Source organism: Arvicanthis niloticus, chromosome 30, assembly GCF_011762505.2.
Source record: "Arvicanthis niloticus isolate mArvNil1 chromosome 30, mArvNil1.pat.X, whole genome shotgun sequence".
NCBI classification, from domain to species: Eukaryota; Metazoa; Chordata; class Mammalia; order Rodentia; family Muridae; genus Arvicanthis; species Arvicanthis niloticus.
In genome coordinates this window covers 17,113,006-17,137,734 of record NC_133438.1, presented here as the reverse complement: position 1 = coordinate 17,137,734, position 24,729 = coordinate 17,113,006, and the positions used below count along the sequence as shown (strand labels likewise).

General features: G+C 39.6%; 1 protein-coding gene across 3 annotated transcripts in view; it reads left to right on the top strand.

Moving 5' to 3' along the window:
- Arhgap18 (Rho GTPase activating protein 18) overlaps positions 1–9,093 on the top strand; it is a 202,462-nt gene extending 193,369 nt beyond the window's left edge. For 2 of the 3 annotated variants that reach the window (XM_076927976.1, XM_076927975.1), the window contains exons 13-15: positions 2,090–2,214; positions 6,823–6,884; positions 7,586–9,093. In XM_076927976.1, the coding sequence (XP_076784091.1) occupies positions 2,090–2,214; positions 6,823–6,884; positions 7,586–7,677 (279 nt within the window). In that variant the 3' untranslated portion in view covers positions 7,678–9,093. The remainder of the gene's footprint in view (positions 1–2,089; positions 2,215–6,822; positions 6,885–7,585) is intronic. The other variant, XM_076927974.1, reaches the window with a different exon arrangement.
- The last annotated feature ends 15,636 nt before the right edge of the window (positions 9,094–24,729 follow it).

The window sequence follows — 24,729 nt, the reverse complement described above, 5'->3', positions numbered from 1 at the left end:
GTTAAATAGGGAGGGGAAGAGGGAGGAGGGGCTGGGGAGGAATGCTTAATTGGCTCCACTCTCTGGCCTTCAGGTACCTTATTAGTATGTAAATCTCTCTAGGGCCTGGGGCCTGAATCACGCCCTCTACCTGTGTGTGTGACTGAAGTGTGAAAGTGGAATGGAGATTAGACAGGAGCCTGGGTTCTGGGGCCAAGGCTGAACCCACAACCCAAGAACCAGGATACTCTTCCATGGCTCAACAGTTTTCCATTCAGTGCTGCGTGCAAAGAAATAGTGAGGATAGAGTATGTTAATTCAAAATTCCACTGTTGGTTTCTGTCACTGTATGGACAAGATGAACAAGGGGTTATGGACACAGCCTCAGGATTTCTTTTTTTTGTTTTTTTGAGACAGGGTTTCTCTGTGTAGTCCTAGCTATCCTGGAACTCACTCTGTAGACCAGGCTGGCCTCGAACTCAGAAATCTGCCTACCTCTGCCTCCCAAGTGCTGGGATTAAAGGCGTGCGCCATCAACGCCCGAGTCTCAGGATTTCAAGTATCACGATTACAGTATTCTCTCCAACATTCCAGTTGTTGGTTTCAGCTTATTGTCTTCCGCTTCCTGTGATGGAGACAGATAGCTGCGACTAAGCTGTCCTGTGGAATGTTCAGAGTAGGAGAGGAGCTAGAGAGCGATCTCAGGGGCACACACACACGCACACGCACACACAATCACACCATAGGAAATGTTCCATCTGCTGTTGAAAGTAGCTCATTTTCCAGTATGTTACAGATGAAAGAAGTCTGTCTGTTAGTTACAACATAAAGTGGGCTTGCCCTAGGTGTCAGGGTCATGGCAAGGTCAGAGTATACTGCAGTCAGTTAAGACAGACTGCATATCCCAGAATGGAGAAGTCAAGATCAACACTTGCAAGATGAAAGGACGCTGAGACTCTGCATGTGGTTGGACCTGGCAGTCGGTGTCCATGCTTGCTGGGCATTCTTCTGCAGTGCTTTTCATTTCTCTGCCATTCCAATATGAAATTTCTCCTGTTGGTGAGAACCAATTTTAAATGGTTTGGGGGCATTTGCTTTTTTTTTTTTTTTTTTTTTTGCCTAGTTCTAGAAGAATACTTCCATTTAATTTCCAAAGACATTCACAGCATCTGTAATATGGTCATGCTTTATGATTAAAATCAAAAGGAAATCAAGACCATATCCATTTTAATAGGCACAGAAGTAATGTATGCTAAAGGATGTATATCTTTCCTACCTGGCAGGTAAGTAGACCTAACATAGTACTCACTAGAGTGCTTAGAAACTTTGGCTGAATTACGTAGGGTATGTGTAATATTTAAGGATCATACCTAAATATAATTTGAGCATGCTGTTCTCAAATCTGTTTAAGGCATATGGTTATAAATAATAAATTAATGTTTATTTTAGAAAAAACCATTTAGGAATTAATTAAGCCTATTATTTTGAATGTCCTAGCTGATGTTCTGGCATTGCAAACCTTAAAATGTTTCACTGGTATCTCTAAATCCATAAAGTGTCCTGCACATCCAAAGACAGAGGGCTTAGAATTGGATCTCCTAAGTCAAGAGTATAATAAGCTTATTAACCAAGTGGAAAGCAAGTATAGTACAAATGTGTCAGGAAAGTCTATTTCTTTTTTCCCACCCCGGACATAAAAGATAGAGGAATTTGGATACCGGGTGGGAAGGTTTTGTGAAGCACACATAGGCACGGCACCGAATGGCGTCTTTCTGATTCAATTTCATAAATTGCTACATGAGGAAGCACTCTCTGGTAGACACCCCTCAGAAATCAGCACTTAATATGGCAGTAATGGTTATTGCTGTCATTCTTTACATCTTTAAAAATAATTAAGCATTACTGCACAGGCATTATAAAGTTCCCCTATCACCATTAAGAGGATATTTGAGGTTTGATGTAATTTAACAAACGACATTATCCAGTAGTTAAGGTTTTATGCAGTGGAGTTAACTGAGTAGTAGTTAAGCACACTCCCCATACAGTGCATCGTACAGTTACATGTTCCAGCTGCTGTCAGCTCTGTTCCAGTGTCATTATTGCTTTGCAGGCTGATGTTCCTCAGGGAGTGATTCGAGTGCAAGCTCCCCATCTTTCAAAAGTTTCCATGGCAATACAGCTAACTGAAGAACTGAAAGCCAGTGATGTACTTGCCAGGTTTCTCAGCCAAGAAAGGTAGAGGCTTGTTTTAATTATTCTGTTGGATAACTCTCACTTTTATATTTATTCTCATTCTCTCTCTCTCTCTCTCTCTCTCTCTCTCTCTCTCTCTCTCTCTCTCCCTCCCTCCCTCCCTCCCTCCCTCCCTCTCCCTCTTCTTTCCTACCTTCCTCCCTCCCTCCTCTCCTTCTCCTTCTTCTAGCTCAGTTTGTGTGTGTGTGTGTGTGTGTGTGTGTGTGAGAGAGAGAGAGAGAGAGAGAGAGAGAGAGAGAGAGAGAGAGAGAGAGCGCATATGAACAGCAGAGCAGACATGACAATGAGACCCTTGGAAAGAATAGTCTAAGGTAGACTGTGTGCAACTTGAAGTTGTTTTACGCAGCGTGTGAGCAGCCCTTCACCATTTGCCTACAATGGGTTTGGCAAATGAAACTACTCAACGGGTCTTTCCAGAGCACTTGGTTGAAGGTTAATTATTGTTTATAGGCTGTTACAAAGCTTGCTAATTAGGATGCAGCGGGATTAAAACGAAGATGTAACTTTTCTCTATGAAATTTAACGAATAAGAAAGAAATGTTCCATTTGAAAACTGAAAGTTTGGGTGATTGCAAAGGACACCCAGGCCCTGAGCTGTCCTTATTATGGGAGGACCATGTCCTTTTTTGCCCCAGGGCAGATACTATATAATCCTTAGAAAGCTCCTTCTTCTTATTGTATACATTATAGTCTGTGTGGTTTCCATTCGACCTGTCTTAAATTTGAAAGGTCCTATAGCTTTTCACATTTAAATATCTTATTTCTGGCTTACATCACTTTTAGTAACAGTCCTCCTATTTATGCTATGAAATTAAATTTTTATTTTAAAATGTGTGTGTGTGTGTGTGTGTGTGTGTGTGTGTGTGTACAAATTTGTGGATTCCATTCTCTTTTTCTACACTGATGTGGATCCTAAGGGCTAAACTCAGGTCACAAGGCTTATGCAAGAAGCACCTTTATCCTCTGAGCTGTCTTATCAATCAAGAATTTTAATGTAAAGTTCTTAAAAGAAATCCAGAGTGTTAGCATCCAACTAATGATCTTAGTCTTTCATAGAGATTTATGTCGTTCTAACAATGGGGAAGAGCTTCAGTCAGATTGTCTGCTGATACCTCTGCAGAGTCAATAAAGCATCTATGTTAATATTTACACTCTGAGACTTTTGCTAGGTGTTAAAAGGATTAGAAACCTTAAAACAACCACTCATTCCTTTTTGTATAAGTTGGGAGAATGGATGGACCTTCACAGCTCATAGATGTCATGAAGTGGCATGACTGTGGGGCAGTCACTCAGCACTCTGCAGTCTAGTGTCAACTTCCTCGAAGTGGAAGTCTGCAGCAAACACCTTCATTCCTTCTGTTTCACTGATAAGAGCTTAGTCAGGGAACACATTTGCCTCAGATCACACATGAACCTATATTCTGCCTACAGCAGCATCCCCTAAACTCATCCCACACCAGCCTCTGGGAGTCACACTGGAATTAAATCTGTGAGTTGAATCCCTAAAAATTAGGGGTTGGGTGCATTTGGAATTTCTCAGATTGACCTTTGTAGCCGCCTGAGGCCACAAGTCAACTGGGTTCACCTGAAAGCGGGGCTGGGAATTGAAGGGGGAAGGAGGGCGAGAAGAGATGAGGCCAAGACAAAGTTCTCTGATTAAGGCCCCAAGCTTTAATGTTCAGCTCTCAATTTAAAGGGGAAGACCTAACCCAGAACCACCCCTGGTTTCAGATGGGTGGGATAATCCATAGTCCATTCCAGGTCACTGCCAGAGATGTCTCAAGGCAAGCCCAGGGGCAGTTCTGCTTCTGTGTTCCGGGCAGCCAAGGTGGGTAACTCCACCTAGATGCTGTCACTTGACCTTGTTGTGGTAAACAAGGTCTCTCAGGCTTGCTCATGGTGGGGGGAAGGTACAGACCTTTTTCTCCCTGGAATGTCTCTACTACAATAAAGTTAACTAGCTCCTTCTCTCTTCCCCAACTTTGACCTGTAGATGCCACCTTTGACCTTTCTTTCCTCCTTGGGCTTGTTCCCTTCCCTCCCAGATGTGTTTCTGGAGTTCCAGATACCTTGAGACAGGAGACTCTTACAAGCTCCAAGGACTTGTAGGAGTTCATCCAAGTTTATCTTCCCTATATATATGTTTCAATTGTAACTCCTTATAAGGTTGTACAATGTGTTCAACTATGACTTTAATAGTTTGGGTACAACCAGAAACACTAGTCTATATATTCAAATGAATGCTGTGATGGTTTGTATATGCTTGGCCCAGGGACTGGCACTATTAGAAGCTGTGGCCCTGTTGGAATAGGTGTGTCACTGTCGGTGTGGGCTATAATACCCTTATCCTAGCTGTCTGGAAGCCAGTATTCTGCTAGAAGCCTTCAGATGAAGATGTAGAACTCTGAGCTCTTCTGGCACCATGGCTGCCTGGATGCTGTCATGTTTCTGCCTTGATGATAATGGGCTGAACCTTTGAACCTGTAACCCAAGCCCCAATTAAATGTTGTCCTTATAAGAGTTGCCTTGGTTATGGTATCTGTTCACAGCAGTAAAACCCTAACTAAGACACATGCTATTCTGGCTTCAACTTGGGGCTGGTGTTTTAAATGCTAATATTGTGATGTATTCTGTGTGTATTTATATGTGCACATTGGGTGCACATGCCACAGTGCTTGAACACATTTTCTCCTGTCATGTTAGTTCTGGGTCATTGGGTTTGGCAGTAGGAACTTTTTTCTACTGAACATTTCCCACATTCTAGTTTAAGTCTTCACTTTTCATTTGGAGAGGAGCAGGGCAGAATAGAACTTCCTTAAATTCTTGTGGAAATTGAGTAGGAAAGTGACCACTAAGTCATATTGATGTATGTGGGACACAGAGTGAGGGCAGTTCTCAGTAAGCATCTGTACTGTGTTTTTCCTTTAATCTGTACTTTTTCACATTTATATCCCACCTTTTGGAACAATCAGAAAGCTAGCTCACTTTCCCTCACCATTCCCTGTCTAACTATCTCAGCCTAAGCCAATGAGTGTACATCAGAACAAAAACAACAAACAACTGGCCATTCTCCCATCAGTTTTTGGTAAAATATTGATGTGTTTCATTTTGTTAGGAATTTGTTGATCTTATATGAAAGCTATCTTGTGCCAGAAAATTTGTTTAAGCTTTCTGGAAAATGAAAGAACTGTGTAGATATTCGGGACTTGCTCTGAGAGCAATATTGAGAGGTTCTTAAAAATCAAGTCTTTTATAATATTCCTTTGGGGTTTTCTAGCCACAGTAACTCTTGGTTGGAATTGGAGTATGACTGTTGGTTGGTATACAAGGCATCGGGTAGAAAGTTAAGCCTGGGCATACAGAGATGCAGTGGGCATGGTGCTGGGAAGAGAAGATGGGATAACCAGAGACCCACGAAGCGCTTAGTAAAGCTCAGCTTATGCTAGGAAGTCCTTGTAGCCTGAGTGTAGAGTCAGACTTGCTTATTTTCCTCTAGGCTTGAAAAAACTATGTGTGTGTGTGTGTGTGTGTTTGAGTGTGTGTCTATACCATGTGTATAAGTGTCTGTGGACTCACAGAATGGAGTTATAGCTGGTTCTAAGCCACCTTGTCCCAGTCCTCTGAAAGGTTAATCAATGTTCTTAACTGCTGATCTATCTCTTTAGCCTCTCTCCTCTGGACTTTTTAATAGCAACCCACAACATTTCTGTTCACCTAACCCACATACCACAGAGGATTTTCAAAGCAAATTCTGGAGCTTCCTCCTAGAAATATAAAGTTTGGCTCTGAAGTTTCATCAGGTTTCCGATGTAATTCTTTTATAGAATTACTTAGAAAAAAATCACTGAGTTGGATGTTTTTGTGTATGTGTGTACTTAATATTTTTAAAAGTTTACTTTTGTAACCAATATGTAAAACCAAAAAACATACACAGGTATGGAGTAGCAAGACGTTACCATTTGTGGACATACTATGTAAAGTCGAAACATGGTACATTATATCTATTGGCTTAAGATACAACTGTTTTTTTGTGGTAGATGGGAAATTCTATTCTTTGAAGAATGTAAATGTATAAACAGCACACTGAGTGGTGTCAAATCCCGAGTGCTTACTTCTGTGCTGTATGGTGGACACTCCTTCCAAATTTGAATGGCCAGCCTATGGGACAGGTCTCAATTGTTTGTGGTCATCTTGTACACCACTACTGTCCTCTCACACAGTCTCATAATGAATACTAAGCACGATGAGAAAACTGAGTCAGAGCCTTGGCCTATATAGGAACAGATAATCATATTAATAATCATATAATATCAATGCTGTATTAACTTGGGTTTTCAGTGCTTATGAATTTAGAATCTGATTTATCCCATTGCCATTAGATATCTGATTCTATTTATTTCATTTCCAAGTGTGACACTTTTATTACCTGTTGGGCATATTTAACAGATGGGAAAAAATACAAAAGTATATTACTACAGTATGTCTGAGTTATTAATTTTCTATGCTGGCTAGAACTCCCTGGCCTGTTTAATAGATTTATCTGCAAGCTGTTTAACAACGCAGCTAATCAGTTTGTTTTGTCCCTAATAGCGGGGTTGCCCAGACACTCAAGAAAGGAGAAGTTTTCCTGTATGAGATTGGAGGAAATATTGGTAAGCCCAATTTCATTCTATGTGGTGATATTCCCAATAGCTGATATTTATATCTGTAGAAGAAAACTGTTGCTATATTTGAAAGCAATCATAGCAAGCCATAAACGGTTGCTGGTTGGTATGGGTCTGCTGAGTGGACTGACTGTTCTTCCTGGGGCCTTTTTTGGTTTTTCGAGACAGGGTTTCTCTGTGTAGCCCTGGCTGTTCTTGAACTCAGTCTGTAGACCAGGCTGGCCTTGAACTCAGAAATCTGCCTGCCTCCCAAGTGCTGGGATTAAAGGCCTGTGCCACCACTGCCCCGCCTTCCTGGGGATTCTTTTTGAGCTCCTTTTTGAGCTCCTTTTGTTTACATAGTCATTCGAACTCACCCTTTGCACATTTGACTGTTCCCTTTTACTGTTAGATCTTGGAAATTAGCACGGTTTCTTGGCTGGATTAAAAACGACTGCTATGTTTAATAATGGTGGGGATGGTTTTAATGAAGCATGTGTCTTATCACACAAAGCGTTTTCCGCATCTTAATTTAATTTGATTCTGATATTTAGAGAATGATTAGACTACCCAATCGGTTTTTTTCAATGCCCGGGCTAGTCCTTTGAATGTTGTCATGAGAAGCCAGGATGAGAGAGTGACTTTGAAATCCAAGCTCTTGAGTTATGATTGTGCCCTCTGTGTTAACTGACACCACATCTCCTTCACAGGGGAACGTTGCCTTGATGACGATACATACATGAAGGACTTGCACCAACTGAACCCGAATGCTGAGTGGGTCATAAAATCCAAGCTGGTGTAGACAACTATCCCGAGGACATGTCATCATTCTTGCTGTGTCAAGAGTGTAAATAAACGTAGCAGGTTTCTTAACTATTCAGCTGTACCCAATTATTACAAAGTGACACCCTCAAGCCTTAAAATTATAGACTTTTTGTGACTTTCACACTTGTTAATTATTATTATTAGAAAACAAATATTTTTGAAGTAAGGGAAAAGGGGGCTTGCGGGCTGTTTATACACACTTAAAAATGTGTTCACATGTGACAGTTCTCTTTTGTATGGAATCATTTCTCTACCACTTTTTTTTTTCTTTATGGTACTAGGTATTGAACAAGAACTTTGCTCGTAGTTGGCAAGTGCTTTAGGACACCTAGTGATATCCCCCCAAATTAAACACTCTTTACTAATAGATTTCCTAATAGAGTTTTGGGTTAATTACATTTTAAAAATGCTGTCTTCTCTTTCTTACCTCTTCCCATTTACTTTCCCTTAATAAATTTTGCTTTTTAACCAGAAAGAGATAGTTAATAGCAGGTATGGAAAGCTATAACTCATCAGTGTTCTTGTTACCACAAGATGCTACTACTCATGGCTTGGAATCATTGGTCTGTGCAGGCGGTCATTTCTTGAGCTTATCAATCTTATGTGCACAAAGCTGTATTCATCATCAAGACCCAGACTGCCAGGACCTTCCAATTATCACCAAAGTATGAAATGCTTAAACACTCAGGAGAAAAAAAAATATCAAACCACAAGGACTAACTGAGTCACCTATGACCACAAAGGGAAAAGCTGTTTGTGTGTACAACACTCTTTCAGATGGAATCTGAAAAGTCACATATCAAGTGACTTGGCAACATTATACCAACCATAATAGTACAGCCCGGAACCATTGGAGAATACATTGTAAAATGCCACTTTTCCTCTTGCCAGAATGAGTCTACAGGGTGTGACAATCATTTATGTGAACTGGGTTTTGCCCATGTGTATATTTTAAAGAATCTGAGTCAGTTGGTTAAGATGCTGTGGAAAGTATTATCCCCAGGGCTTTTTGTGCACGGACATACTGTGACAGAACGCGGACCTCTGCTGTAAATAAGAGAAATGAAATAAGAGCAAGGTTCACTATTTTATAAGGGTAGAGTGCCATTGACGAAAGGTGGCGTGTGTGGATGAGGCACTGATGTCGGTGACACTGTTCGTAGTTCTTTAGGGGAAGCTGTGCATCCTCAGAAGCCTCTGATGCCACTCTAGGAGGGAAAGTGCCGTTCATGAGAACAGGGGTGTGTTGAGCATACAGTGAGGAGAGTGGCCTGTGGATGGATGGGCCCTTTGGTAGCACCATGGATAAGTGCTTTGGTAACGCCATGGGGATTTGTGCCATTGCTTTTTGTATTTAAATAAATTTTATAATTAAATGACTTTTTCTAAACAATCTTCGCTTGGAATTATTACTTTTATACAGGTGTATATTCATGAGTCTATGTTTGTCTGTTTAAACTATTTTAATTAACGCTCTATTTTCAATGTAATTAAGTCCTATTTACTACTACTCTTTATTGGTTCTATGTTCCTGTGTAGTTTTTAAATTCAGAAGGCGTGTGAGAGAAACTTATTTTCTGTTTTAGGTTTCTTCCCCTGCACCCCCTTACATAAATATCTATCCTTTAGGGCTTTCAAACTGTATTTTAGTCTATTTTTTATTATAAGAATATATTCACTTCCTGTTTTAACAAATTTTTGTATTGATGATTTATTGTTCAATGCAAGCAATGAACAATTCTGAAAAAAAAATGTGTGCTTGAAACAGTTAGGGCTCTTCAGACAAAAGGCCAAGAGTCAGGATAGTGATGTAAAGAAACATTTCTAGAACATATGTCAAATATTTGTTAGCAGACTGCCTGCCTGCCTGCCTGCCTGCCTGCCTGCCTGCCTGCCTGCCTGGGTAGGCTGGAAGAAGAGTTCCCCAGCTTTGATAGAGAAAATGGAAAGGCTGTTTTATTCTCAGCCATTCCTAGAACTCATGGTCGAAATTCACCGGCACTGAATGCATATGTAAACAACATACATACATACACACATGTCATATATGTAATGCAATATATATACACACATACACGTGATGCAATATATATATATATATATATCTACTTCATAAATATCATATAGATAGAGATAGATAGATAGATAGATAGATAGATAGATAGATAGATAGATAGATATGTATATATGAAGTACCTGTGATTCTATTTGGTAGATGTCTGGCCATTAATGCAAATGAATTTGCTGTGAGTTATTTTTTTTATATCTATTAAGTTTTAATTTTCAATGAACATCTATTTGGCTAAGGAAGGGACTGTAATGTGAAAACAGACACATTTGCTTTGAGTCTCAAATCTTTTTGAGTTCTTGCTGATAAAACTCTGAGAGTCAGTGTTTACCCTGTCACCTGTCAGTTGGACTTCCTGTTCCCATCGTCCTTCTCTTGCTTTCCTGCTTGGCCACCTCACTCATTGGCATAATCCTTGAAGATAATTCTAGTGCTTGTTATCGCTTTCACTTGTACAACCTTGGCTTAGTTATGGGAGATTGATATAAACTCCTTGTTGAGCATCTCTGGGAAAAGTCCATTGTTGTTGTTTTCTCAAGTTTGTAGAACTGGTTTACACTTTGTGGTTGTCCTGATTTCCCACCCGCATGTCACTAGGTGGCAGTATTGGGCAGATATTTCTTGAATCCAAAGAAAGACGTTTTAGACTTGAATAGGAGTTCATACATATGTTGTTGCGACTCAGCTCCAGGCACCTACAGCAGTAAGATGATAACACCGTGTGGCTCTATTTGAGTTACTCATTCAGAAATTGTAAATAATAATTAGTATCACAGGGGTGTGTGTAAGTGTGTACATGTGTGTGTTCAATGAATTTGTCTGCTTTAGTCCTTAATCTATTGGATGAATATGTGACATGTATATATCAGGCACAGAATTAAACTTTCAGGAATGTCTTGTTTAAGCAAAAGTGTTGTGAGGCAAAGCAGAAGGATATGGGTAAGAAGCTCAGAAATAGGAGACCTCTGTTTCTATGTGTCTTAGTATATATGTGTTTCTTCATTCAACAAGTAATTATTAGATTATGTATGTATGTATGTATGTATGTATGTGAAGCAGGCTGCGGCCTTGGAATTCCTCAATAGACAAAATAATCACAGGCATTGATCCTATTGGAGTCACATTTTAATAATGGAGACAAGTGATAAATTAAACAAAATAAGTGAATAGAGCTACAGAGTATAAAGAAAGGTGCTGAGGACAGAAGGGGTATAAAGAGACGAAGGGGTCAGTCAGCCAAGGATGAAGACCCGAAATGAGTGCTCTCCTTGAATAGTTACAACTAAACAAAGACTTGGACAAAGAGCAGATTTTCCTGTGTGAATATTTAGAATGATATTTTAAACAAAGGGAACATTGAGGACCAAAGTCCACCATAGGAATGTGCTTTGTCAACACTGTGGCTGGAGTGGACTCAGGGCCAAAGAAAGAAAGCAAAGGTCAGAGAGGGAAATGCCAAGGCAGTTCCAAGATCATGAATCCTGGGTTAGGAGGGTGGTAATTTATTGCTCATGTCGGAACAGTCATTGGGCACACACTATTGGCAAAAGTGATAGCTGTGAAGAAAGGACACTCTGCTCAGTGAAGGCAGGGCCTTCGGGGTTTCTTGCAGGAGACAAGAATGTCCAATCTCAAGGGTTTTAGCTTGGTTCTTTGTTGGGTGGAGTCTGGATTAAATGTGCTCTTGGCTGAGGTCAAGAGAAAGAGAGTGTGGATTTTTAGATAGAAAATAGGAGATGGGGCCCTAAACCTTCCTGGTGTTGAAGTCTAGGAAATGAATGAAACAAAAATGTATGAGAAAGAAACACCCCCTGAAGTGAGAGATTATAGTGTATGCGAAATCACAGAAAGGCACCAAAGTCCTATCAGATCCTCCTTGTAGCTTAAATGAGGTAGAATTGCTAGATCATAGGATTTACCTCTGTTGATCTTGATGAGTGGTTGAAAATGTTAGGAGTGATTATAGCCGAGCTAAGTTCCCATAAGGTGTTCTGCTGCTGCATCCTATGAGTGGCACTAGCTTCAGGGGGAGGCGTTCTGGTCTAGTTGAGGTTTTGAAGTTTATTTACTGTTTTGAGGAAAGCTGTCATAGGTGCAGGAGACAATATGGACTATTTTAGTGTGACTTTGGGCACATTTCTTACCTGAGCTTCATTTTTTGTTTTGTGTAACGTTAATGGGAATATTCAATTTTTGGTAGCTTTGTAGAATCTTTCCGCGTCAAGAACTTGGCAGCATACTTACCTGATAACATACCGTCAATAAATGACAGTACTTTTATTGGTAGTTATCAGAACTGTACCATGAGAATTTTCACAATATCATGCTAGTGATTTGTGTTTCCCCTTGACACAGAGCAAGGGTGCAATAGACTTATTAACACCGGATTAGAATTGACAAGAGAATCGGGGAATGGGGTAGCAACTATATTGGGAAGAGTACAGTACTCCCATCGGAAAATTCTCACAGGAACTCATGAATATTACTTTCTCCACATTAGGAATCACTTTCTACCTAGGTACTTCAGGACTGCCCGTCTCCCCTTCATAGCACTCAAGGCTATAGGTCAAAGGGCAGACAATTTCACTGGAAGTCTGTAGTACCGCATCTTTCTTTGAAGATTGGTGCCACTGTCAGTTGGATAGAACATCTTTTTTCTCCATTTCATATGAGCTCAGCCCACCACTGAAGGCGACTTGTTTCATTTACAATGAAGATTGCCAGAGGAATAGAGTTCTCTTTTGTCATGTCAGACCTGGAAGTACAGGGATAAAGCAAACCTAACCTTATTTATTTTATTTTATTATTTTATTTTATTTGTATTTGCTATGACTAGGAAGACACTGGGCATCTTGGGTCAGCTGTTCCCATTGACTAAGGTGCCAATTTATTCTCCTGGCTTTCTTGGGCCTATGACCTCTCAAATTCTATATTTAATACATAATAGACATCATTTGCCTTCCACCTTTACTGGCCCCTCAACCTGGATCTGGACTTGGCATCACTTTCTCTTTTCACTGTGACAAGTATTGTGTGGAACAGCCTACCTCTCTGATCAGAAGGATATCAGAGGAATCAAAGAACCCTTTCCCTGTTGTGACCATTTTCTTAACTCTTTAAGGTTTATTTTGGGGGGGGGGGGGCTCTCAGGTTATTTTCACAGACATCTGCACTTAGTATGAGTGAAAGCAATTGGCTGCCAGGAAAGATACCTGAGGTGCTTGTACCTGAAGCCAAGACACTGGCTTTGTCTAGAAAGGCTTTCATCCTAAGCTTCTAAGTCTCTATTTCTCAACTAAAGCAGCTCAGATATACTTCAGGGAGAGCCTCCACTCCTGTTTATCCTGCTTTTGATGTCTAGACCCCACTGCCTCTCAGCTGTTCAGCTCTGTGTCTTGTATCACCTATAACCCTTATTAAATGTCCTCACTGCTTAGGTCACCTTCCCCTGCAACCAGGAGTGACTGAGAACAAGGCTACCCCTTATATTCATAAGGAGAATGATCCTGGCATAATTCTTACAAGTTCTTAAGTTAACATTTACTTTTTTTCTCACCTTCCTGTAGCCGTGCTACAGGTAGAAAAAGGTGTGTGTGTGTGTGTGTGTGTGTGTGTGTGTGTGTGTGCGCACGCGCACGCGCGCTTCTGGTTGTAGGGGTATCTTGGGTATCTTAACTTTGCCTGCTTGTATCATGTAGTTTGGCAAAAAAAAAAAAGTTCAAGAACATGAGTCAGATACAGTACATTTCCTTTGGTACAAGAGTCTTGAAACATGTCGTAGGTCATGCTTCATTTATTCTCATGCTTGTCTTTATGCTGAGAAGAAAGAAACTGTCATGCTTTATTCTACTTTCTTATTTACTTTGGCCCCTAGAATTGAACTCAGGGTATTGTGTGTGTTATACTATGATGCTAAGAAACACGCCTAGTACGTTTTATGATCTTATTTATTTATTTATTTCAGATGAAGGTTATACTGTGTATCCCATGCTGTTTTGAGCTCAGGATTTTTCTGCCTCAACCTCTAGAAAACAACATGTTGGCTTCTAAAGCATAAAGAATTAAGGAATTATTAGGTAAACTAGATAATGCCTAACGCTCTGAGTTCTTTAGAGAGTATTACAATGTTACTGGTTAAGGAAGAAATATGGCCGTCATGGTTTCCCTTCTGCCATTCTATTCTTCCTGCATACATTTTGATGTTTACTGTATTTTATACTGTGGTCATATTGTGGTAATATAAAAAGCAATTGCATGATGCATTTCCACAGGGAAATTAGGCTTAGACTTGTGGATTGGAGCCGTGGTGAATATATTCCTTACAAATAGACTCTGCTTTGATGACGTCAGATGCGTGTATAACTAACTGTAGGATAAAATACAGTGAGAACTTAGAGAGAGGGTCATAGCAGCTGCACAGGTGATAACAGGGACATGAGTGTATAAGCTGCCAAACCATTTTTCTTTTCTTTTTTTTTTTATTGGATATGTTATTTACATTTCAGATGCCATCCCCTTTCCCCATTTCCCCTCCCTAGAAAATCCCTATCCCATGCCCCTATCTCCTTTTTGCTTTAATACAATTTTTTAATGTTAGCCAAAGGTTTTATAAGTTTGGTAATGCTCAATATCAATCAGAAGTGTAACCCAATACCCAATCTAGATATATCCACTATCTTTGACTGGTGGAGACATGTGAAAATCCGCCTCCATGTCCCCCCACCTCTCTCTCTTTCTCTCATCACCTAGCTCCTCCTTTCCTTCTCCTCCTCCTCTCCTTACTCCTCCCACCTTAGCTACTCCTATATATCACCTTTCCTGTTAAAATAAAACTTTTCTCTCAAAATACAATTAGAGCATAACTATACCAATTTGTGTCAGTGAAGTACAAGATAGACCTAATACCCAGTCCATCATTTTGTTGACTAAACAGAACCTCTGTCATCTCTCCTAACTAAAAGACTTAGTTCTGAACCTGGCTTTTTTTCTTGGCTCTAGAATGAATGTCAGCTGAAAACCATCCTCCCAAATCTTTTCTCTCAAAGTAAATAGCCAGGATTGGCTATGAGACTATAAGTTTTCAACCCCGTCAGAAATCCAGAATGACTGAGTTAACTGAAATCATGGGAAGCACAAAGCACAAAGCATAGCTTCTAAAACTTAGCCAGTTTATAGAGACCGCTGAACACCTGGACAGTCCCTATACTACAAAACATTGGAGCATCCGATCTTCAGCCTTCTGGCCCAGGATCATCTGACAGACATAGTGATGCAGAATTATTAAGGGCTGATTACTCTGTCTGCCAAACCATTTATAATAAAAAATATTAGATCAGGTCCAAAGAAATGAGGCTCAGAATTAGACCTGGTGCAGTGGATAGTGAGACTGAGGAAGGATGCTGCTGTAACAGTTGAAATCAAGAGTCTGGGGGATTCCACAGGTGCTAGGAGAGACAGGGCAGGTTACTAAATAATATGCAAAAAAATTCAAACAACCCTGAGAATGAAGGATGCTGATTTTCAACCAATCTCAATCTCAGACGAGTGAGACACTGATTGGAGATGAAAAGATTGAAAGATGGATGGATGCAGGGAGGGGGGAAATAGAGAAAAAAGATGCAGAGAGAGAAAATAATGTGTGAAGCTTGAGGTGGGCAAAAGCTGAAAAAGGTGGTGTCTTTCAAGAAGTATTTTTTGAAAGATGTATATTTAGATAATACATGCTGGATGCAGTAATAAAATTAAGTGGGCACTAAGAGGTAGCTATGCAGCATCTTGAAACCATAGTAATACTGTGAGAGGAGTAAAACCCAGAGATGCCAAGGATAACAATTTCAACAAAGGAATCGACTGACTGTGCCAGATAATTTGGAAGACAGTAAGACAAGAATTGAGTTGGAAGTATTAGAGCTAGAATTCAGGGTGAACCTTCTACCGCAGGTGAAGGGTACTTGGGACTGAGTGGAACCCATGTCTTACTATGGAGCAAGATACAGGTAGGAAGATAGGAAGTTAGGTGTGATTCTTGCATAGTGCATAGTGGAAATGAAGCTTTGGGGAGAATTCTCTAATATTTTGCATATCATCTAAAAGTATTTTCTCACATCTGAATGGGCTATATCTCTACATTTAGTTAATTCAGATTTCTAGATGAAGTCCTCCTCTCCAAAATGGTCTTTAAAGTAACATTTTATTAAAAAGATGATGTATCTTATAGCCCTAACTGTATAGTGAGATGGCCTTGAATCTCAAAACCTCTTGTTTCCACCTCCCAAGTTGTGTGAGTATAGGTGTGGACCACTGTGCCAGGTTCATGTGGTGCTTCTGAAGCAAGGCTTAGCTATGCCAGAGAAGCACTCTTCCAAGTAAACTACATCCATAATACCCAAATAATTAACCTTGGAAGAAAATTGACTGTGCCAAATATAAGAATTATCTCCAGGATTTAGCCAAGTCTTAAGGGACTGCTCATTTATATTTTACTTTCATGACATTTTACATTTAAGTGGCTTTCCAAGTTTAAATTAAATGGTTCTAAAAATGTGCTTATTTGGAAGCTGGTCTTTAGTAAGGGTGGATCATACAGATGCACTAAAGCATATCCATGTTAGTAATTCTCTATACGGGGGGGCGAACAGCGTAGCGGAGAAGAGGCCAGAGGGATGGAGAGGCGAAGGAGAGAGACTAACCCAAATATGTATGAAACCCCACAGGAAAACATCATCCTTTGTAAGCAAATAAAAATAACAATAAAAATTTAAATTGGAAAAAAATCCCTCATTGGAGTTTCTGTTCTCACTGTCTTCACCGTCTCTATGTTGTACTAAGGGTTGTTTCTTGGCACACATTAGTTTATTTAGTAAAGCCTAGGGAACACACACGAGGTAAATTCTGGGTGCCACTCCAAACACGGATGGAAACAAGTGTTCTACAAAGCTTTGGTTTCCATGTTTAATTGTTGAAATGTAAACAGTGCACTAGATGCTTTAGAATTCTGTTCTTCAAATGTTTCTACTTAACCTCCAACTATGATACGTCACTGTATTAGTCAGAGTTTTCTAGAATAACAGAATTTATAGAATAAATCCTTCCATTCATCTATCTATCTATCTATCTATCTATCTATCTATCTATCTTTCTCTAGATAGATGAATGAATGAATAGATAGATAGATAGATAGATAGATAGATAGATAGATAGATAGATAGATAGATATGAGTTCATTAGAATGACTTACAGGATATGGTCCAGCAAATCTAACAGTGGCTGCCTCTGAATGGAAGATACAAGAAGTCTAATAGTTGTTCACTCCCCAAGATTGGGTGTCTCAGCTGGTCTTAGTATAAGCTTGAATCCTGAAGAAGTAGGATTTAATGCCAGTAAAGAAATGTAGAGTTAGTGACATGGGGAGTGGGGCAAGAAGAAATTACTTCTTCCATCTCCTTTATGTTAGTTTACAGCATAAAAAGGAGCCGAGATTAGAGATGTGTCTTCCCAGCTTAAAAGATCTGGATTAAAAGTGTGTCTTCTCACCTCAAAGACCCAGAATAGAAGTGGATCTTTCCACAACAAATTAAAAAAAAAAAATCCCTCACAGTTGTGCCCAGCTGTTTTGGGGATTTAGTTCATTCCAAATGTAGTTAAGTTGAAAACCAAGAAATACCCATTACAGACACCTTGCAAACTTTGCAAAGAACAGTTAAACATTTCATTCTTAGGATGCCCCTTACACTTTCTAAAACTAAGACTTTAATATATTTAATTTAATTTATATTAATATATTTAATAAATTTAATATATTTAATATTCAATATACCACAGTGATTTCATAAAATGTTTTTAAATGTATGAAACTTAATAAGAGATGGCTTAGTGATTGAGAACACTGGCTGCTCTTCCAGAGGTCCTGTGTTTAATTCCTAGCAACCACATTGTGTCTCACAACCATCTATAATGTGATCTGATGCCCTCTTCTGGCAAGCAGGTGTACATGTAAATAGAGCACTCATATACATAAAATAAATAAATCTTTTAAAAATGTTATCTCGTTATATGTTACTAATGGAGAAGCAAAAAAAAAAAAATGTATTTAAATTTTTCCTGTCTGTACATTTAGTGAGTATTGGTGTGACAGAATATAGACCTAGCGATCACATGACTCAATGAATTTCTAATGTCAATGGCATCACAATTACTAGTATAGAGTATTTTCTCTGATTGGATTTTAAATAGTTTATTTTCTTTATCTCTAAAATTTTATCTTGAAAAATGCTGGAAGTATTTTTCAGTGAAAAGTACTTATTTAATGAAAATGTTAAGGAGTGAGAATGATTTCTCCAAATGTATTTTTAAAAGAACAAATACCCAGAATTATGGTAAATACTCAAAGAAAATGAGACCTTTGAGTGGTAAAGATGGACGGACGTGCTCAGGGAACATTGGGGGATTACTGCGCTTGTCACATGACAAAAGAGTAGTCTCTCCATGTGAATGCCAAAGGAAAGGCTATCTACAGAGTAGGAGAGAGTAGTCCTCTTTGGCCAGAAGAGAGTCTGATCCAGGTCTGAATTATCTAACACCTTTTGGTCATGGACTGCCTATTTCCCATAAGAAATATGCTAGTTCTTTAAGCCACTCAGTCCATAATACTCTATTATGGTGGTGCTGTATAGAAAAGTCAGAAAGCTTCCTTAAAAAGTATGATCTTCAAAATTCCTCATCTGTAACTTTCTAAAAGGAGGCTTAAAATGCATGTGTATATTTATGTGTGACTGCATGAAGCTTATGTCTGCCATGTGCAGTCAGGAGACCGGGGAGGCCAGAAGAGGGCATGAAATCTTTTGGAACTTGAATTAAAGATGGCTGTGGGCCACCAGGTGGAAATTGAACCTGAGTCCTCTGTAATAGCAGTAAGTATTTTTAAAGACTGGTAAACACTGAGGCATCTCTCCAGCTTCATAATTCTCTTACTTGATAGTAGTAATTGTTAGCAACAGGAGGTTTTTTTTTTTTTTTTTTCAGCCAATTTTCTTTCAACCTGAGACTGCCTTAAATCATCTCTCCCCAAGTAAGTCAGATGATATTTCACCTGATCTATTTAAAAATATTCAAATATGCTTGTGGACATAAACGTGATAAAACTGAAACTTTAACCACTGGTGTGCGTGGACAAAAACTGTCTAGAGTTACCCTGTTATTTCACTGCAGAGTTGGTATCTTATCATCTCAAGCATAAAAATTCAGACATTCAGAGAGAGGAGAAGTAGTGTGTTTTTCAGATATTAAAAATGATTTCTAAAATGTTTACAACAAAATCTAGCTACAAATACAGTTTTTATGGAACCATAAATCATGTGGTTGGGGAGCTACCTATGCAATGAATGCAGAAAGGTAATTTTCCTTCTCAGAAATGTAATGATCATGATTTTCAAGATAGATATTAATGGATCAATAGGAAAAAATGAACTATAGGCCTAGTTTCTGGAAAGATAGCATCCCATAGCAAGACCTGGGAAATCTGTCAACCCCATCCCCATACTTCATTACACACATTTACCTGGTATGTTTTCCAAGCCCACAGCACTTTCCCTACATTTCCTGACTGTCCTACTTCCTGTACTGCCATAGTCTGCAGCTCTAGAATCCCACAGCAGACGCTATCCATGTCTTCTCCTACCACAATGAATTAGGACAAGAAATAAATTAGAAAATACATAAATAAATGGAAATTGAACATCATGCTTCAAAATAGCCAACGTTTCCTGAATTGAATGGAAACAAAGTATCACATAAACTGTATTATATACAGATATATCAAAAACAGTATTATAAGAAAAAAATTATAGTAGTGAATGCGTATATAAAAGAAAAAGGTTATAAATAACCAATGATGTGTTTTACAGACTTAGAAAATAAAATACTAATTAGGATAAGGAGATGTGATTTAAGTAAAATTGTTCCTCATAGGCCCACATAGAGTGGCACTATTAAGTTCAGCCTTGTTGGAGTGGGTGTGGCTTTGTTGGGTTGGGTGTGGCCTTGTTGGAGTGGGTGTGGCTTTGTTGGAGGTAGTGTATCACAGAGGGTGAGATCTCAGAAAATAAATCCAAGTCCACTGGTTCACTCATTTTCTGCTCCCTGCAGATCTAAATTTAGAGCTCCTGGTCCCATGCTGCTGCTGCTTTAGAACTCTCTCAGCACCATGTCTACCTGCAAGCCTCCATGCTTCCTGCCATGATGATAATGGACTAACCCCATGAAATGTAAGCCATCCCCAATTAAATGCTTGCCTTTATAAGAGTTGCCAAGGTCATAACATCTATTCACAGCAATGAAACCCTAAGACGGAAAGTCTGCAAATTCCTGATTCTACTATTATTTCAACTGCCAATGGGCTACATCATACTTAAACCTCATTTATAAATAAATGCTTTCCTAAAGAAGGGAAACAATCAAATGTCTAAAAAGCATTTAGCAACAGTTATAAGGAAATATAAGTTAAAACACTGAGACATTACTGAATACTTTCTGGGACCTCAGACATGCACAGCCAAACTGGCCAAGAGAAACATTGTTGCTTGGCTCTGGAGCATGTGTTACAGTTAAATGAAGAGGGAGAGAAAAACACTGGCTCTACCAGCTGCTGCAGCCCCAGACTTGAACCAGCATCTGAACAGTAGCGAGGGACACTGGGATTCCAGCTATCACCTCTCCTCTATTCTGGGATTCCTGCTGTCACCTCTCCTCCATTCTGGGATTCCTGCTATCACCTCTCCTCTATTCTGTATATGACTCAGGGCTGCTCCAGAGCTGGGTCTAAGCGACAGAGCAAAGCCATAGCTCCCACATTACTTTGCTCACTGCAGTGTGAAGGTCTGTACTGCTGCTAAGTTGAAAATGTGTTTCTATCCCTTTATTGCTGCTGGGGATGCCAGTGCCAGAGGCCCTAAGATGTAGGAGGGCTAGCTAGCAGTAGTAACATCTAAGGAAGTCTCCATTATCTCATGGGGCTACTACTCAGATTGTGCTGGTAAGTACAGAGTGAGCCACCAATGTTGTCTGGTCCACACCTATCTAAACTACTAGTGTTCCACTCTTGCACAGATCACGTTACAGAGGTCCCCTGACTACCACAGTGTATCTCCAATGGGGAGCGAATTTTAAGGGAGGCAGAGACAGGAGGATTTTTGAAGATTTTTGGCTAGCCAGCCTAAACAATGGAGGAAGACACCTGACTCCCGGCTGGGGTTTTTCACGCACACGCACACATATATGGGCACATATGCATACATATTCATAGATATATATGCATACATGTAGGCAGAGATGATGCAGACTGACTGAATGGAATAAGAACCCAGCATAATGGGTGGGCATCTTTATGTTGGGTCAGGACATGGAGGCCAATACTGAGTGAAGAGTGAGCAAGGAGAGAGAAAGAGTAAAGAACAAAAGATAAAGGATGGTTGAAAACTACATAGGGAAACTGATTGTGGCCTGCACAAGATTTATAAAGGATAAAACCAGTCGATGTTCTAGCATGGAGGGAGGAGAGGGTCATGAGGAGAGAATACTATTATTTTATGTTTATTTAAAACACAAAATTGTGTGTGTGTGTATGTATGTATGTATGTATGTATGTATGTATGTATGTATCAATAACAATAAAATGCCATAAAGTTGAAAGGGAGTAGGAGAGGAAATAGCAGGAGTTGCAGGGTGGGGGAACTGTGGAGTAGAAAGTACATAAATATAGAACTCACATATGAAATTTTCAAAAACAGTATTGAGAGACAACCCGCAAAATAAACTTGTCTCACCAGTGTAGACACACTATTATTATACTAAAGTGACACAGTATCAAACTGCACCCTAAGTCCGTATTTCTGTGCCTATAGATTAGTACAGCCCTCAGTCCTCATCGGAGGAGTCTGTGTGTGCAGTGAGTGACAGTTAACCCAAAAATTCGTAACTGATTAAAGTGTAGGGAATAAGAATCGGTGGAGTGATCAGCACAAATATGTCACCTATATAACAGTACACTTCTTCCCCAGACTCCGAGACCAGCCATGAAGAGGTGGTGGAAAAATGATAAGAGTGAGACTGGGATGAAGCAGAGTCTTGTGGACACAGCTGAGTGGCTGCACTCACGGTCATACAGCACCTGAGGTGGACTGAGCAAGATCTATAAAGGATCAAGCCAGTCAGTATTTTACCTTGGAGGGAGGAGAGGGTCAGGAACCCCTACTCCTGGCTGAGGACGAGGACCTATTGACAACTGATGGCTTTTGTGTGTGTCCCTTGCTCTTTAAAGAAATTGACCATGCTTCAGTGGATTGTCTCATACCCACGACTGTACGTGTAGCACAAATCGGACTTGGTTTTATTGGTGTGTGTGTGTGTGTGTGTGTGTGTGTGTGTGTGTATGTTGGGCATGGTGATGCATAACTTTAATTTCTATGACTTAGAGGTTATCTTAGTTTTTATGAGAGTTCCAGCACCAGCAGAGCCACACAGATATCAAATGGACTTAACAGACATTTAAAGAGTATCATATCAAACATCTACTGAATACACATTCTTCTCAGAAACCTCTGGAACTTTCTCTATAGGAAAACATGCATAGGCCCCAAAACAAGCCTTTTATTTTTACATATGTCTCTGTGTTTGTGTAAATATTCTTACTTCCCTGGACGTTTAGTACATGTGTATATTCATGTAGAAGCTCAAGGTTGATGTTAGCGTTTTCCTTAGTCATTCTGTGTCTTGTTCTTTGAGGCTAGATCTTGTAATTCAGCTAGTCTGTTTGTCCACCAGCTTTCTCTGGGATCCCTCGTTTCTGCCTTTTATGTAATGGGAGTTCAGGTGGGCCATCACACATAACCAGCACACACAGTGACCTCTTTAGTCATTGGGCCATCTCACAATGCAAGCAAGTCTAACCTCATTCTGAAAACTGAAATCATACCCTGTACCTCTTCAGATCACAATAAAATAACAGTGGAAGTCAATACAGAAAAACCTTAGAAATTATGCCAGCTTATGAAGACTGGACAACACCTCTAAACAAAGGGTCACAGATGCAGCCAATGGCTAAATTATCAAATTTCTTTAAAACATATGAAAATAGAAACAGAACATTTTCAGATTGTTGAGACAACAAGTGTAGCAGTTCTAACAATTTATGTCAAATATATAGAAGGCAAAGAAAACCCAAATTTGTAGAGGGAAAGAAATAACAAATATCAGAGCAGACATAAGCAGAGTAAAGAACATGAAATGTGTTTAAACAATGAGCAGGTTCTTCCGAGATTATAAACAAAACTGATATACTTTCATCAAGGTTCACCAAGAAAGAAAGAGCAGAGCAAGTAAATAAGATTAAAGATGGAAAAAAGGGGAAAAAATAAACAATACCATATGTAGTTAAGCAAGAGAAAGAAGCAAAATGTACACAAATAATCAGGAAGAATCCCAATTATCCTTGTCTGTCCGTGACATGGTTTTACAGTTAAAGACCCAGATGACTCCGGCAGAAGGTTATTTGAGCTAATTATCAATTATAGTAAAGGAACAGGATCAAACAATCAGCATAGAAAAACCAGTCACTTTTCTATATGTTAGAATGAATCTGAATTTCCCAGAAAGTGATCCCCTTCACAAATAGCCACAAAGAAATGCCCTAAGAGTAAACTTAAGAAAGTAAAAGATCTGTACAGTAAAAATAATATAATGAAATCCTCATAGTAATTACTTTTATTGATGCTGTGACCAAATAATTGACGGGAGGCAATTTGATCGTAGGATGGTTTTACTTTGGTTCACAGTTTGGGTGCTGAGGCTTAGAGTAGGGAAAATACGGTGGCAAAAGCGAGAAGCATCTACAGTCAGGGAGCGAGCATCCAGGGATGTCTGTGCTCAGCTCACTTTCTCCTTTTTATTTAGGCCAGCATCCTAGACTGTTGAATAGCACTACCCATTCTAATATTTGTTTAAATGTGTGTGGGTGTCTCGCATGCATGTAGGTTCATGAACTATAAAGTGCCTAGTGTCTGCAGAATCTAGAAGCTAGAAGATCTCCTGGTACTGGAGATATGGGATGTGGTCAGTCAGTATATGGATGTTTAATAGCAGGTCCTCTGAAAGACAAGCCCGTGCTCTTAAACACTAAGCCATGGTTGCAGCTCCTCTACTACTCACATTTGGGATGAGTCTATTCATCTCAATGAACTTATTCCAGATAATCCCTCACAAACATGCCCAGAGATTTGTTTCCTTACAGGTTCTGTATTACATCAAGTCAACCATTAAGATTAGCCTCCTCAGCACTGAAGAAAGCATGTTCGTGAATTGGAATAATTAGTAAGGTTTATGAAATAATTACTACTAATAATTAATAAAATATCCATATATAGTGCCCCTGTAGACTGAAAGCAACCCAAATCAAACTGTTAATAACATTCTTCTCAAAACTAGAAAAACAATCCTCCTGTTCGTATGGAAGCACAGGAGAGACTGGAAAGATGGCTGAGGCATTAAGAGCATGTTGTGCTCTTCTGGAGGACTGGAGTTCAGGTCTTAGCAACCATGTCTGATGTCTTGCAATAACTCTAGTCCCAGGAGAGCCAGTGCCTTCCTCTTGCTCCCACAGATACATACATGGTAGAAATGCTCACGTAGGCCATAAATACATGCATATAAATAATAAAAATAAATTAAGACTTTAAAAAAGGAAGTCCAAGAGAGTTGAGTAGCCAGAGTAGCCAGAAGCAAAAGGAGAAAGATGAATGCAAGAGCTAAGATGGCTTCATGCCACACTATAAAGGCACAGTATGGCTTTTGTAAAACAACAACAAAAACAATCAAAAATGGAGACTGAACCAATCAATGGAACAGGACAGCCATCCAAGAGAGAAGCCCAGCTTCCCCCCCCACCCCACCACCACTTTTTTGTTGTTGTTG